Genomic DNA, 16021 nt, shown 5'->3' on the forward strand with positions numbered 1-16021 from the left:
CTTCTACACGTTACTGTGAAACCTCATATTTATTTAGTGTTGCTCTAATGAAAGTGTCACTTCTATAAAAATGACCTGATTGGTAATGGAAATCAAATGGTATTTCATGTGTTTTTTATGTAATAAGCTATGTTGGTATACATTTTAACTTATAAATGGGAAGAAGCATGCCTAGTTGTTTATCATTACTTGATGGGATAAATTGGAATGGGATAAATAGTTCATTTTCACAATTCTGTATCATCCTTTAAGAAGTCTACAAATGAAGTGGTCTTCAATTTATTTTATTATTTGGATATTGCTGCTAAATTTTCTAATTCCTCACTATACCTCTCTTGCCATCAAATTGAGATTTAGTTCGGACCCTCTGTGTCTTCTCATCTCTCACTCAATAGCTGGCGCCCACCCCAGCAGCCTTTGGTTCACAATCGAGGGACCTCTGTGCCTTTAGTCAGAAGTCACTCTGAATGTGTTGTAGTTCTGAGTGTAGAAGGGACCCAGGTGCTTCAGACCAGGGGAGTGAAGGCACAGCTTAGCCTTGTATCTGCCCTCTGGGCTCCGAGTTCTCCATTGACAGCTGCCAGATGCTTCTCTTAGCTGTCTCACTTTGTCAAGTGGCAGAAACCCTATATTTCTCTTTGATCCAGTGCTTATCAGAGTATTTTTATGTGATACTCACTAAATGTTTGATTAACAATTGAATGAGATTGTCGGACAGCCCTCATTTAATTACTTATTAAAATTTAGTCCTTTGTGAAGTTGTATCTTTTATAATTCTTAATTTTGTCTTTTACTAGTTAAAAAGCATCACAGTAAGATTAACTTGCCTCTGATAAATCAGTGAGTGGGTTTACAGATTTTAGACACTTTATTCAAATGTTCTAAAAAGTTGTTTATTCCTGTTGCTGAGCTGACCTTACTCACTTGTTCCTCCCCGGAAGTTGGTGGAAATCTCACACTTAACGGCTAACCAGGTCTCTGTTGGAAATATTTAGTCCACTCAGTGTCCAGCCTTGTATCCAGCTGGGTTAAGTTGTTTCTTTTGTATATCTCAGTCCTGCAGGTCTTTTCCCTCTCCCCCTTCTCACTAGGAATGTCTCTGGTAGGGAGGGGCATACTTGGAGGGAAGGCTGATGCTGAAGGGGTCTCCTGGAGCGAGGCTCCCAGCCACAGGTCCTCGACATCTGAGCTGGAGGGCTCTGCCGGGCCATCAGCCCTCTCCACCGCCCCTCACTGGGGAACGTCTGGGTCCCCCTGCCACTGCCTACACTTCTGAGTTCCCCTCAGTGGACATGCCACGGCTCTGAAAGTCTGCCTTTACTCCTCAGAGTTCCTCGTTTCTCCCGTGAAGCTCCAAGGCTGGAGGGGCCTGGCTGCATCCTTCCTGTATCAACTTCTGAGTTCTCTTTGCGCAGAGCATGTGGTAAAACTCTGATCTTGTTCTCCAGACTTGGGTCCTGCTGTAGTTAAAAGAGCTAAAGAAAGTTTTAAAAAATTTTCTCTGCCTCATTTTAAGACACTTGGAAGTTTTCCAGTTCACAGCCAGCTGGTACACTATTTATTTTAGACATCGCTGGTCCCTCCATCCCAGGGTGTGAAGCCTCATGGCTTAGCCTGGAAAGGTGAAAGGCTATATGGAACGATGATGTAAGAGAGAAAAAAAAATACCAGTTTAATAATTACAGTTTATCCCTATAATTACATCAACATTCTTCTTAAGCTGCTTCCATAAAAGGACCATATTTCTCTTTGTACTATACATTTGAATTCACCAGTACACTTAAAAAGAAATTTAGACAGAAACTCAGTACTGCAGAGTGATGGCAGGTGCCACAACTAAGTGCTGACACAAACTGTTAGAGGAGTGACCACCACAACTGAAAAAGTTCCTATCTCTTGATGCAGAGTATGTGGGGTTCTTTTTAACGTAACTACTTTTCTTTTTTCTTTCTTTTCCTTTTAAAAGCTGGTTGACAGTTGTCTTAATGCCTGGTTTGGTCACTTCTACTAAAATGCAAAACGGCGTTAATAAGTTAATGTCGTACATTGGTAAAGTCTTGGCATTGTTGGTTGAGGGAAGTTAAAGCAGGCAAGGTCACTGGACCTTGAATTCTTATTGCTAGAGTGATATAAAAGCAAAACCTAGAGTCAGAGCTGTCCCAGTCACATATTTATAGACAAATGAGTAGCTGATTCAGCTCACAGAGTATAGAAACAGTTTTGGCCCAGAATTATCTTAGTAGATATTGTATGACTTGTAACTTAAGAACAATTACATTTTGACCACAAGGTGACAGTATTAATAACTAAACTGCTTATGTTATTTTATTTATTTTTTAGTCAAAGAAAAAGAATTATGAGACAGTTTAACCATTTAACTTTTTACTCTTGAACTAGATGTGCACTTGGATTTGGAAGACCGCCTGGCAAAATTTATGAAGACAGAAGAAGCCATTATATACTCATATGGATTTGCCACCATAGCCAGTGCTATTCCTGCTTACTCTAAGAGAGGGGACATTGTGTTTGTGTAAGTAATCTTTACTGACATTTCTTATCAGAATTCCTTTGGAAATAATATTGGCCCTCCTAGAGAATTCCTTTGTTAGAGGTCATCTGCCTAAAATAATATTGATTTTTTTTTTTTTCATTTTTAAAGAAATATATAGTCACCCAGCCAAGTAGTTCTGCAGAATTAGTGAGACCTCCACTGGAAGGATGCCTTAAGGTGTCGGTACTTTGTTATCGGCCATTATGATTTTATTTATTGATGTTGAGAAGGCCAAACTTATGTAGGAGGGGACCAGCCCTCTGTTTTCCCTGTGCAGCTCTGTGACAGTGTGGTGTCCTTGTGAGTCCATGGTCGTAGCCCACATAGCCACTCATACTACCTGATAAAGTCACTCCACTTCTCAGCACCCTCGCTGCAACTCTTGGTCTCTGCTGATCTTGCTTCATGGCTTGTTAAGAATATAGAAGTCATGAGTTGCAGACTTCCTTAACTTCCCAGGAACAAATTACACACTTGCATACATGTGCACTAGATGTATGGTGTTGCTTTTTACTGTGGAGGGGAAGAGCAGAGAGGAGTAGAGTGAGGGCTGGCATAGCCCAGGCAGCTGGTTATACCCATCAGGAGCACCTGCCACTAGCCCGAGCCTCTGTTATCTTTTGAGTGGACTATTAAATGACTCTCTTAATTTAGGTCTCAGAGTGACTTTTGTTTCCTCTTTTCCTTTTTGACACCATAGCCAGACACTCCATTTAAGAGCTTCCATTGTTCCTAAAATAAATATCCAAGTTCTTATTACGATCTTGTACATTCTAGATTACTGTTTTAGGCCCATTTTCTACCATTTCCCCTTAGGTGGTCATGCTGTGTAGCCTTACCAGCCTTATATGCTAGTTTCCCCTCAAGGCCTTTGCACGTGCTAAGACCCTAAGTCCCTACGCCTAGAACGCTGTTCCTCCTCTCATCTCCTACTTAATTCCTGCTCATCCTGCACACATACCACCTCTGCAGGAAAGCCTTCCCCAAGCTCTCAGACCAGGTCAAGACCCCTTGCTGCATGTGGAGAAAATTTTACAGCCAGAGGAGTTTGGTATCCTTGTGAATCCATGACCATGCAGGCATTTACGTGCCTGTCAAAATCACTGTTTCTCAAGCCTCGCTTAACTTACATATGCAGGTGTGTGCGTGTGTGCTCATGTGCGCCCGCACCGTCTGCTCTTGGCTCAGCTTGCCTCACACTCACTGTACTCTTTTATACCACTTTCAACAGTTCATACCAGCCCGTTGCCTAGGATAGCATGTGCCATTTAGTGGTGCTCAATAAATACCTTCAGTAAGAGAATGAATGGAGGCTGGAGCTCAAAAGAGGGGTCCAAGTGACTGGACTTCAGAGCCCGGCTCACCTCAGTCCCTGTACCATCCTGCTGCTTCTCACTCACTGTCGGAGCACCTGTAGTGCAACAAGCTCAAGCACACGCTGCAGGGCTGGCTCTTCCTGGGGGTTTTCAGCGCGCTTGTGTCCCATTCTTCCCCACAGCCCTGTGACAGTTACCTGGGAGCACTCCAGCACATGGCCTGGGCCTGAGTAGAATTGTTTCCCAATGTGACCATGAAAATGAATGTTTCTATTAATTTCTTGCACATAGTTTAAAAAATCAATAATAATAAAGACTCATCACAAATTTGAGAGCCAGTGATTTAAACAGTGATTCTAGGTTTTTAATAAAGCATAGTTGCAGACAACTACAATACAGTGTCAGCCAATATCGCTTTATACAAGCCCCCGCCATAAATTCCTTTTTGAGTTTAAAGTCCAGAAGAAGTTTACAGTTACAGTTGAACTTGTATGCTTCCTTTGTCAGATAATAAATACTATATTGTCCTTTTGGTTTTCACTGCTAGGAAACCTAGTCTAAACTCACTTTCAAATCTTATGCCTGGTGTCTTAGAACTTCAGTTTCTAATGAGTCACTAGACAACTTAATTATTCCCTTATACATAATTTTAAATATTCCACCTGAAATTCATTTGAAAGTAGGAACACTAGAGGTAAAAATGGTGTTTAGTAAATTATTTGATAAATTGTTTTTGATAATTTCATTAGGCATAGACAATATGTTCGATGTTTTATTTTCTTTCTTTTGTAGTAAACAGTGATAATGCTTTGCCAGTAGGTCTCAGAACAATGGTTGTTTATATACGTAAGTCTTTCCTTGTCACTCTGTCTTTATATTACTTTGTGTACCCTTTTCTAATGAAATGTTTTATATTGAGATAATTGTGGATTCACATACACTTGTAAGAAATAATACAGAGATTTTATGTGCCCTTTACCCAGTCTTCCCCAATGGTCACCTCTTGCAAAACTGTAATACAGTTTGAAAAGTGGGATGTTGACATTGATAAAGTCAAGATAATCCCTCTTGTTGCCACACCCATATCCCTTCTACCCTACCCACTCTTTAGCCCCTGGCAACCACTAATCTGTTCTCCTTTCTGTAATTTCATGATTTCAAGATTGTTGTACAGGGACTTCCCTGTTGGCGCAGTGGTTGTGAATCCGCCTGCCAATGCAGGGGACACGGGTACGAGCCCTGGTCCGGGAAGATCCCACATGCCACGGAGCAACTAAGCCCGTGCGCCACAACTACTGAGCCTGCGCCCTAGAGCCCGCGAGCCACAACTACTGAGCCCGCAAGCCACAACTACTGAAGCCCGCATGCCTAGAGCCCGTGCTCTGCAACAAGAGAAGCCACCGCAATGAGAAGCCCGCGCACCGCAACGAAGAGTAGCCCCCGCTTGCCGCAACTAGAGAAAGCCCGTGCGCAGCAACAAAGACCCAACACAGCCAAAAATAAATAAATTAATTAAAAAAAAAAAAAAAGATTGTACAAATGTAGTCATACAGTAGGTAAAACATTTGAGGATTGGCTTTTCTCATTCAGCATTAATTATTTGGAGATTCTCCAGGGTTGTTATGTGAATCAAGAGTTTGTGCCTTTTGATTGCTGAGTCATATTCCATGGTATGGATACACCACAGTTTGTTGAACCATTCACCTATTAAGGATATCAGAGTTGTTTCTAGTTTGGGGCTATTACAAATAAAGGTGCTGTAAATATTCATGTATAGCTTTTTCTGTGAACATAAGTTTTCATTTCTTTGAGGTATATGCCAAGGAAAGCAGTTGCTGGTCATAAAGTATTGTGCGTTAAGTTTTTTAAGAAATTGCCAAACTTTTCCAGAGTGGCTGTATTATTTTACATTTCCATGAACAGTGTATAAGTGATCTAGTTTCTCCAACATCCTCAGGAGCATTTGGTGTTGTCGCTTTTTATTTTTTTTTTTTTTTTAGCCATTCTCATAGGTGTGTACAGATATCTCATTGTAGTTTTAGTCTATATTTCCCTGATGCTACCATACTTACTGTTTTTAGGCTTTGGTCTTGGCATCAGGGTAATACTTCATAAAGTCAATTTGAAAGTGTTCCCTCTTTTATTTTCTGGAGAAACTGTATAAAACTGTTGTTAATTCTTTAAATGTTTGGTAGAGTTCTCCAGTAAAAACAGCTGGACCTCGAGATTTTTTTTTTTTTGGAAGTATTTTTACTATGAATTTAATTTCCTTAGTACTTGTAAGGCTATTCAAATATTGAGTGAGTTGAAGTAGTTTGTGTTTTTCAAGGAGTTGGTCCATTTCTTCTAAATCGTCAAATTTGTATGTGTAGCATTGTTTGTGATATTCCCTTACTATCCTTCTAATGTCTGCAGATCCCTGTTTCCTTCCTAACTGGTAATTTCTGTCTGCTCTCTTTTTTGTCATTTTTGCTAGAGATTTGTCAATTTTATTGATCTTTTCAAAGAATCAGCTCCTTGTTTCATAGATTTTTCTACATCGTATTTTTGTTTTCATTTCTACTGATTTCTGGTCTTATTTCCTGCCTTCTGCTCATTTGCAGTTTAGTTTGCTCTTTCTAGGTTCTTGAGGTGAGAACTTCAATTACTGATTTGAGACTTTTCCACATTTCTAAGGTATTAGTGCTATGAATTTCCCTGTCATCACTGCTATAGTTGTGTTCCACAAATTTTGATGCGTTTATTTTCATTTTCGTTTAGTTCATTTTTGTGTTTTATTTCTCTTTGACCCATGAGTTATGTAGAAGTGTGTTGTTTAGTTTCCAAGCGTTTGGAAATTTTTAATTTGTTACAGTTTGTTTTATGGCTCATGATGTGGTCTATCTTGGAATATGTTCCATAGTCACTTAAAAAAAGAATATTCTGGCAAATACAGAGAAAAGGCCACGTGAGGACACCAGTGAGAAGGTATCACTCCATGATAGGACACATGTGATTAATTTCCTTCTTTATACATTTCTGTTTTTCATATAATAGTATTCAATGATCAAATGTTACACTGATCATTATTTTTTAAAAGTCACTGATATGCAAATTAAAAACCAGAAAAAACATACAGATTGTTCATTTGCCACTTCTATCCTTTAATCCAGTAAGAGAGAGCGCTAGTTTTGCATGTCAACTTCCTAAGGTATACTTATATAAAAGTTTTAGTCAAAAAGCAATTTACATATGAAACTTTTATTTACCTTTTGAGAGAAATTTTTTTTTGTCATTATCATTAAATAGAAAAAAAAATATTCTGCTGAATGGAGTGTTCTATAAACGACAATTAGATCTTCCTAGTTGATGGTGTTATTGAGTTCTATATCCTTGCTGATTTTCTGTTTGGTAGTTCTGTCAGTTGTTTTAATTTGTCAATTTCTTCTTTCACTTTTATCAGTTTTTGTGTCTTATCTTTTGTAGCTCTGTTATTTGGTGCATATTTAGGATAAGTTTTCCTGGTTAATTGAGTCTTTTTATCATTATATAACATCCTTCTCTGTCTCTGGTAATTTTCTTTGTTCCAAAGTCTACTTTATCAGATATTAACATAGGCACTCTGCTTTCCCTTTTGAATGTTTGCATGTGTTTATTGTATGTAATATATATGTATACCCTTACTACCTATATTATTGTATATAACATACATACATATATATAGCATATAACTATATATATATATATATCTACATGTATACACACACACACACATTCCCTTACTACCCATCTCATTACATTTGAAGTGAATTTCTTATAGGCAGCATGTTTAATCCACTCTGCCACTCTGTCTTTAAATTGTATATTTTAGCCATTTACATTTAATGTAATTATTGATATATGGGATCTTAATCTCCCAATTTTTATTTTTTGTTTCTTATTTGTTCTCTCTGTTTTTGTTTTCTTTTTTCTTTTTCCTGCCTTTCTCAGGGTTAATTGAATGAGTTTTGGAGTTCCATTTTTATTTATCTTATTTATTTTATTTATTTGTTTTCGAGTGTTTCCCTTTGTATAGTTTTTTAGTCATTGCTGTAAGTATCATGTTGTATGTACACATAAGTTATCACATTCTACTGGTGTTATTTTACCAGTTCAGTTATAGAATCCTTTATCTTCCTTTACATCCCCTTACTCTACTTATTTATAATACAGTTGTTTTAAGTATTTCCTGTAAACACTTTGAGAACCACATCAGATAGTGTTATAATTTTTACTTTAACCATCCACAATGACTTAGAAAACTCAAGAGGGGAAGAAAAGCCTAGTGTGTTTGTTCATACTTTTTACAGTATTCTTTCTTCCTTCCTGATAATCTAAGATTCTTTTATTTATTTATTTTTTCTATGTGGAGAGCTTTCTCTAGCCATTCCTTTAGGAGAAGTCAGCTTGGGACAGAGTCTCTTAGTTTTTTTTTCAACTGAGAATGTCTTCTCCCCCTCATTCCTAAAGGATATTTTTGCTAGTTTTGGATTCTTGGTTGCCAGGTCTTTTTTTTTTTCAGCATTTGAAATACATTGGGACACTTTTTTCTGGTGTTCATGGTTTCTGATGAGAAATCTACTGTCACTCAAATTGCTTTTCTCTTACATGTAAGGTGTCATTTTTCTTGTGCTGATTTCAAGATTTTTTTCTTTGTCATTAGTTTTCAGAAGTTTGACTATAATTGTATTGGCATTTATTTGTTTGGGTTTACCTGCAAGAATTTTGCTCAGCTTCTTTAATCTATAGTTTTAAGCCTCTTCTTTAATCTATAGGTTTTCAGCCATTATTTCTTTAAGTACCTTTTTAGTCCCACCCTCATTCTGTTCTTTAGAACTCTACAGACTTGAATGTTGCATATTTTATTGTAGTCTCACAGGTCCCTGAGACTGTTCTTTTGTTTCTAGTCTGCTTTCTCTCTGCGATTTACATTGACTTGATTTCTACTGTTGCATCTTTCAGCTCACTGATTCTTTCCTCTCTCCATTCGGCTGCTGAATTCATCCACTATGCTTTTTCTTTTGACTATTTTGCTTTTTAGTTCTAATATCCCCACAGGATTCTTCTTTGTATCTTCCTTTTCTCTGCTGCAGCTTCCTGTTTTTTCATTTGTTTCAAGCATGTTCATAATTACTCATGAAACATTTTTATCATGACTGTTTTAAAGTCATTATCGGATCATCCTGACAGCTCTGTCATCTTAGTACTGGCGTTTGTTGATTGTTTTTTTTCTTTTTTTTTTCATTGTTTGATATTTTCTGGTTATTGGTATGACAAGTGAAACATGAACAGTTTCATATTATGCTGTTATAGTTTATGCTTTATTTAAACTTTCTGTTTTAATTGGCTTTCTCTGACAGTCTTCCAACAAGGGCAGGGGGGCACTGCTGCCTCATTACTGTCAGGTGGAAGTACAAGTCCAGGGTCCCCACGGGGCCTCCACTGACACTGAGGTGGGGTTATTTTCATTTCTTCTGGTTGTTGGTGAGAGTCCTACTCTTGTCTGAGCCTCCCCTAACACAGCCTAAGCATAGGCAGGGGAGAGTGTCTCTCCCTGCAGGAGACTGGAAGTTAGGTCTCTCCACATGGTCTTCACTAACACCACAGTGGGAGCCACTTGTTACTACCCAACGGAGATACAAGTTCTGGCTCCCTTCTCTGACAGCTCCCACAGGGGTACTGGGGAGCCTTGTTATGGCCTCGTGAAGGCTAGAGTCTGGGTCCCCCTCTCAGCCTTTGCTAGTGTGGAGGGGACAGGCCCAGGTTTTTCTGTGGTTTGGCTGCAGTAGAAACCTTTGCTGGGCTGCCCGCTTTCCTGTCCCTTTGGCTACAGAGAGCAGACTTTTGTCAGAGCTTTTCTGTCTCGCCTGTTGGCATTTCCAGTTTGCCAGCTGCATCAGTTCCAAGTTAGGAAAATCCAGGAACTTGTTTCATGTCATTTCTCAGATCCCTCGCTGGTCTGCCTTTTCTCTCCATTTTTCAGCATCATCTTATGTTTGTCTTATACATGATGTTCAGGATTTTTGGTTGTACCCAGTGAGAAAAATAGGGAAAATATGTCTATTTTCTCAGAAGTAGAAGTGTTGCATGTACTTTTAAATAATACACTTAATTTAAGAAATATATCCTGCCCCCCATTAACTCAATTTAGGGGATCTTACTGAAGATTAATCTGCATGAGTTCTCCCCTGGGTTATGTAGAGTCAGTAACCCAGTATTCCTTTTGGTGGCAAAGTAATGGCAGAGTGGTGGCCAGTCAAATCAGAGATGCCACTGATGGTGAGATGCACCAATATTTCATTTATTTTTCAGAAAGAGAAAAGTACTTTGAATAAACTAATATGCCATCTGTATAGTAAGATGCATGCTGATTTCTCAGAGGTCAAAATATGGCAAGAGTTTGCTTCGTGGAACAGAATCAGTATGGTAGTTATGTGGAAAGTTTTGCAGAGTGAAGTGCAAACAATAATATATTAATGTTCAAACATGTTTTATTTATTTGCCATGTTCAGTTTAACAAGTGGATGTTGGTCAACTTACAAAAGCAAGCATTCCTTTTCTGAGAATGTTGACAAGACCCTTTAAACCCCAATTTGGTGGGTCTTTCTTCCTTGCAGAGATAAAGCTGCCTGCTTTGCTATTCAGAAGGGATTACAGGCATCACGTAGTGACATTAAGCTATTTAACCATAATGATATGGATGACCTGCAGCGACTATTGAAAGAACAAGAGATTGAAGATCAAAAGGTATGATTCTTTTGAAGAAAATTACACAGTTCTTTTGTACTTTCTAACCAGCTAAATTATAAATGAAATGGTAATTTGTCATGAAAACTTGCCTGTGGATCACATGTGGACATTAAATAAGGGTGTTTCTGCTTATTAAATGTACCTCAGATTAGAGAGTCAAGCCTGATAGTAATTGCCTCATCATTGCCATAATTATATATGGCAAATTTGGGGGAAGGTTATCTAGGCAGCTTTCTAAAAGAGAGAGGAAAACAGCATGCATTTTGGGGGTGGAGGTATGTACACTCAGCTCTACAGAAGTAACAACAGAACTCATTAGGACATTAACAAGATGTATCTAGTGAATTCAAAATAGGCTTATTCATATCAGAATAAATCATGTATCAATTCACCAGAAGAAACCATGGCGGCAGATCTTAATTAATGAATTTATGAACAAAGTGAAGACTCTTTCTCCCTACCCCAACCTCATCCCAGATCTCTGAGCAGCTGCTCCCTGTGGGAAGCAGCTGCCTCAAGCATGGTTTCCTTCTACGTTGCAACCTATTTACACTTCTTCTCAAGCACCTGTGTAGTCCCTTGGGACAGGGAGGGAATTAGGCAGGTGGAACTTGCTCCTTGTTCTGATAGAGAGTGGAACAGAGGAAACGTGTTCAAAGCATCACTGTTAGAATTAGCGTTTATTTTCCCCTGACAACATGAACAGAGAAGGTAGTTCTGTGGTCTGTGGTTCTGCAGCAGGAACCACTGTGTGTGAATTGTACTGGGAACCTGGTCACCACATCCTTTGTCTCAAACACCACTTTCAAGTGGACTTTCCCAGTGTAACTCATCCGTTACTAGAGTAACTGATAAAAATGCTCATCACATCCTTAATTTTGTGTTAATTTCCATTTTCCCAGATATTTGAATTATTCCTTTTGGATTCTGTCATCTCTGTTTAGGTGATAGCCTAAGAGCAGCCCTTCATGATTATACACATTCTTGTGATGAATACGCATAGACTTCTGCTATTTTATGCTAGGTGTGCTACAGACAGTGTTTTATAAGTATACAATTTAGAAGAATCTATAGGGAAAATCTTAAAATTGAGACCGTTCCACCAATGAATTCTTTCTACAGATTGTAAAAAGATGTCCCTTTTCTGATTCAGTAATAGAATGCTACCGTATTGAAAAACACTGCCTTAGAAAGTGTGACCAATGAACCAGTCTGCTGTAGAGTTATTTCGCCAAGTTAGCATTGTACAAATTTGGAAGACAACATATTCAAGTTCTGTGTGTGTGTTGTATAAGATTTATAATCTGTGGAACTTTTTTTTTTAATGAATAACAAGAAATAAAGTTATCTTAAAATTTATTTCCATTTTATAGTTTTTACCTTTTTACTAATTAATTTATACCACATATTCCTGCCAAGAGTAGGCTTTCTAAATTACTTTACATTTTGGTTTTTAGAAATAATTCTTTTTTAATTTTGTTTTCACAAAAATAATAAATGTTAAATTTTTAAATATTTTGTACTTAGATGCTTATATTTCCTTTGAAAGTAAGTTAAATAATCTGAGTTTGGATCAAACTCTTTTTGTCGGTTTCCCAACTAATGGAGTTCATATGTTTTTTCATTCCTTTTCTTATAGAGTTCTCTTATCCCATATTAATCCTTCTTAAAAAAAAAAAAAGATAATAAGTAAAAACAGCAGTTCATAGAAGAAATGCAGATAACTGAACAAATAGAAAATAGTCTGACCTCACTAACAGTTGCAGAAATTAGGGTAAGAGTTTTTGCCTGTCCAATTAGGGAAAACTTTTTATGGTAATAATCAGTGCCACACTGATGTACAAAGGGCCTTCCAGAAACTCTGAGGAGAGCTTCAGTTGGCACAGCCTTTCTAGAGGGTAAATGGGCAGGTATATTCTGGGATTCTTAAATATCCATACCCTCTGGAGTGCTATCTTTAGAAGAGAATCAGAAATGGTGTCAGAGATCGAAGGGTATTCACGTGATGTAAAAAAACAAAATGAAGGAAACAACCTAAATCCAGCACTGTGGGAATAGTTAAATAATTTACGGTGTATCTACAAGGTGGAATATTAAATCTCCATTAAAATCATGGTTTAAATAATATTAAATAATGTGAGAATGTTCACAACATAATATTTTAAAAACTCAGGTCCTAGAACGATTGCAGTAAAATCCTGATTTGAACAAGGTAATTTACAAAGATATGTATTTACAAGAAAAAGTTACCAGTGTGTGGTGTAAGGAGCTCATTTGTTAAATTCTTTTTTGTACTTTTCCATTTCCCAAGAATATTCCAAAAATAAAATATTCCTTCATTGAGTATTTTAAGATCATAAGAAAGATACTTTGTTTTTTAAAGGCAGGGAGAGGCGGGATGCCCCCATGTCCTCAGCTGTGACCTCCCAGCAGACCCACAGCCTTCAGGTTTGACTTAGTGACAGAGTGGAGATGACCAAGAATGATGTAAACTTTTGCATGCTTCAGCCGACACTTTTTTCAGTATTACATACAGCTGTGGGTTCTAAAATACCCCTTAAAGAATAGCTCTGATATTTGAGTTTCTAGTTGTTCATTAGAAGCTTAGAGGCAAGAAACCTTTGAGTAGAAAGGTGGCGGCAAACTCTGTGGAATTTTTTCAGTGCAGCATACCTGAAACATCTACAAATTCAGCAGTGGGAGTGGTTTATTAGTGATTTGACGTCAGTGGGGTGTGGGAAGGTGTGTGTTACTTGAAAGAGTCCCTCCACTGCACCACCTCCAAACATGACTGGGTGAGGTCATAGTCCAGTTTTACTTGAACCAGTAGTGAGGAGGAAGGAAGGAGAAGGGTTTCATCTGTTTTTTGGTAAGTAAGGGAGGTCAAGGTTTGTCTGTTTTTTAACTTTTTATTAGGAAAATTTCTGGCACATTCAAAGGAAGCAGTAGTATAGTGAAGCCCCCTGTACCCTTCTCCCGGCTTTGTTTTCAATATTCTGCCACTCTTGTATCATCTGAACCTTCACCTAACTCCCCACTCAGTCTCTGTGATGATGGTGATTATCATCATCATCATCAGAGTTATTTTTATTTTAGGTAAAATTTACATTGAAATACATTAGTCCTAGTTATACAGTTTTGACCAGTGGTTATACCCGTGTAGCCCAGGTATCATGGCCCCCATCATGACATAAAACGTCCCCATCTCCCCCAGAAAGTTCCCTTGGGTCCCTTCCCAGTCATTCTGGGCTTGGAGGGTTTTGTTTGTGTTTTAGTATTCTCAGTGTCTAAACAGTTTGTGTTTGTGTGTGAGGCCTCCTAGTTGACTGTGTGACCTGAAAACATGTCTGAGAGAAGAAAGCACTGTTTTTCATCTCAAAATAACAGGATCTCAAACCTTGAGCTTGAAATTAATTTAGTCTATCTATTTGTTGATTTATCTTGGTGAATAAATCTTGTAGGGTGAAAGTGCTAGAGAGCACATGACAGATTTTGTATTTGGAGTTACTGACATTTAAAACATCTATTTTTTTTTCTTTTAAAGAATCCTCGCAAGGCTCGTGTAACTCGACGTTTCATTGTAGTCGAGGGGTTATATATGAATACTGGAACTATTTGCCCTCTTCCAGAATTGGTGAGCAACCATGTTTATTTATTATTTTAGTATTCAGACTATTTGGCAGTTAGGCCTTTTGTTTATGACCATTTTTAATGTATAATGTCTGCATTGCTTTGCTTAATATGTATCATAAGCACATTCTGATCATACTAGGGAAGTAGATTAACATTAAATGCCAACCCTGACCTTTAAAGAGTAATCAAGACTGAGTTTTATAAAACCAACTTTATTGAGGTATAATTGACACATAATAAAATATACTCACTTTAAGAGTACAGTTTGATAAGTTTTGACAGATGTATACTCCCCTATCACCATCACCACAGTCAAGATATAGAACATTTCTGTCACTCCAGAAGTCCCTCATGCCCCTTTGTAATCAGTACCCCATTCCTGGCCACAAGCCACCGTTGATCTGCTTTCTGTTCCTGTAGTTTTGCTTTTTGTAGAATTTCATATAAATGAAATCATATAATATGTATTTTGTAAAACTCAGCTTTTTAAAAGGGGATACAATACACTGTCTTTAGAAACCATGACTATTGAGATTTTTTTTTTTTAGGTGAAATTCACATAACAAAACTAGCCATTTTAGAGTGTAGAGTTCAGTGGCATTTAGTACGTGCACAGTGTTGTGCACTCATCAACTAGCTAGTTGTAAAACCTTTTTGTCACTCCCAAAGAAGACCCAGTACCCATTAAGCAATCACTCCGCATTTTTCCTTGCCCCTAGCCCCCACCAGTCTGCTTTCTGTCTATATGGATTTACCTATTCTGGATATTTCTGATAAATGGAATCATATAATATATGACTATGGCTTCACTCACTTATAATGTTTTCATTGTTTATCCAATTTGTGGCATCATTTATCAGTACTTCATTCCTTTTTTCTTCTTTTTTTTAAAATTTATTTATTTTTGGCTGTGTTGGGTCTTCGTTGCTGTGCGCGGGCTTTCTCTAGTTTTGGCAAGCAGGGGCTACTCTTCGCTTCATTCCTTTTTAAAGCTAAGTAATATTCCATTGTGTGGGTATATCACATTTTGGTTTTTTTGTTAACAGATATTTGGATTGCTTCACCTTTTGGCATTTGTGAATAGTGCTGCTGTGAACATTCATGTACAAGTATTTGTTTGAATCCCTGTTTTCAACTCTTTCATGTATGTGCCTAGCAGTGTAATTGCTGGATCATGTGGTAATTCTATTTTTAACTTATTGAGGAACTGCCATACTGTTTTCCACAGTGGCTTGTACCATTTTACATTCCCACCAGCAATGGAGGAGGGTTTCAGTTTCTCCACATCCTTACCAATGTATACTTTTTTTTTTTTTTTAATTTTTGCCATTCTAGTAGGTGTGAAGTATATTTGCATTTCTGATTTGCATTTCTTGAATGACTAATGATGTTGAGCCACTTTTCTTGTGTTGGCCATTTGTATATCTTTGGAGAAATGCCTCTAGAAGTCCTTTGCCCATTTTTAAACTGGGTTGTCTTTTTGTAAAGTTCTTTATGTATTCTGGGTACTAGACCCTTATCAGGTATGTGATTTGCAAATATTTTCTCTCATTCTGTAGGTTGTCTTTTCATTTCTTTGATAGTGTCCTTTGATGCACAAAAGTTTTTAATTTTGGCAAAGTCCAGTTTATCTAGTTTTTTGTTGTTGCTTGTGTTTTTAGTGTCATATCTAAGAAATACATTGCCAAATCCAGGGTATGAAGTTACACCCCTAAGTTTTCTTCTGAGATTTTTATAGTTTTAGCTCTTATTT

General features: G+C 37.7%; 1 protein-coding gene and 1 long non-coding RNA gene across 31 annotated transcripts in view; one reads left to right on the forward strand and one right to left on the reverse strand.

The window, feature by feature from the left end:
* Positions 1–16021, forward strand: part of SPTLC1 (serine palmitoyltransferase long chain base subunit 1) — a 65334-nt gene that overhangs the window by 19979 nt on the left and 29334 nt on the right. For 23 of the 30 annotated variants that reach the window (XR_014266222.1, XR_014266223.1, XR_014266224.1 and 20 more), the window contains exons 6-8: positions 2398–2530; positions 10503–10632; positions 14180–14269. Coding sequence is in view for 24 of the 30 variants with exons in the window: in XM_082471301.1 (XP_082327427.1) it covers positions 2398–2530; positions 10503–10632; positions 14180–14269 (353 nt within the window). In the remaining 6 variants the exon portion in view is untranslated. Of the gene's footprint in view, positions 1–2397; positions 2531–2659; positions 3201–5029; positions 5638–10502; positions 10633–14179; positions 14270–16021 lie in introns of those variants that run through there. The other 7 variants (XR_014266225.1, XR_014266226.1, XM_082471307.1 and 4 more) reach the window with 6 other exon arrangements.
* Positions 2568–10496, reverse strand: LOC309665151. The gene is made up of 2 exons (XR_014266235.1): positions 7610–10496; positions 2568–3729 (listed from the first exon to the last, which is right to left on the reverse strand). It is a non-coding gene; the product is annotated as an uncharacterized lncRNA (long non-coding RNA).

The sequence above is a fragment of the Balaenoptera physalus genome (assembly GCF_965194825.1).
Source record: "Balaenoptera physalus genome assembly, chromosome: 7".
Classification (NCBI taxonomy): Eukaryota; Metazoa; Chordata; class Mammalia; order Artiodactyla; family Balaenopteridae; genus Balaenoptera; species Balaenoptera physalus.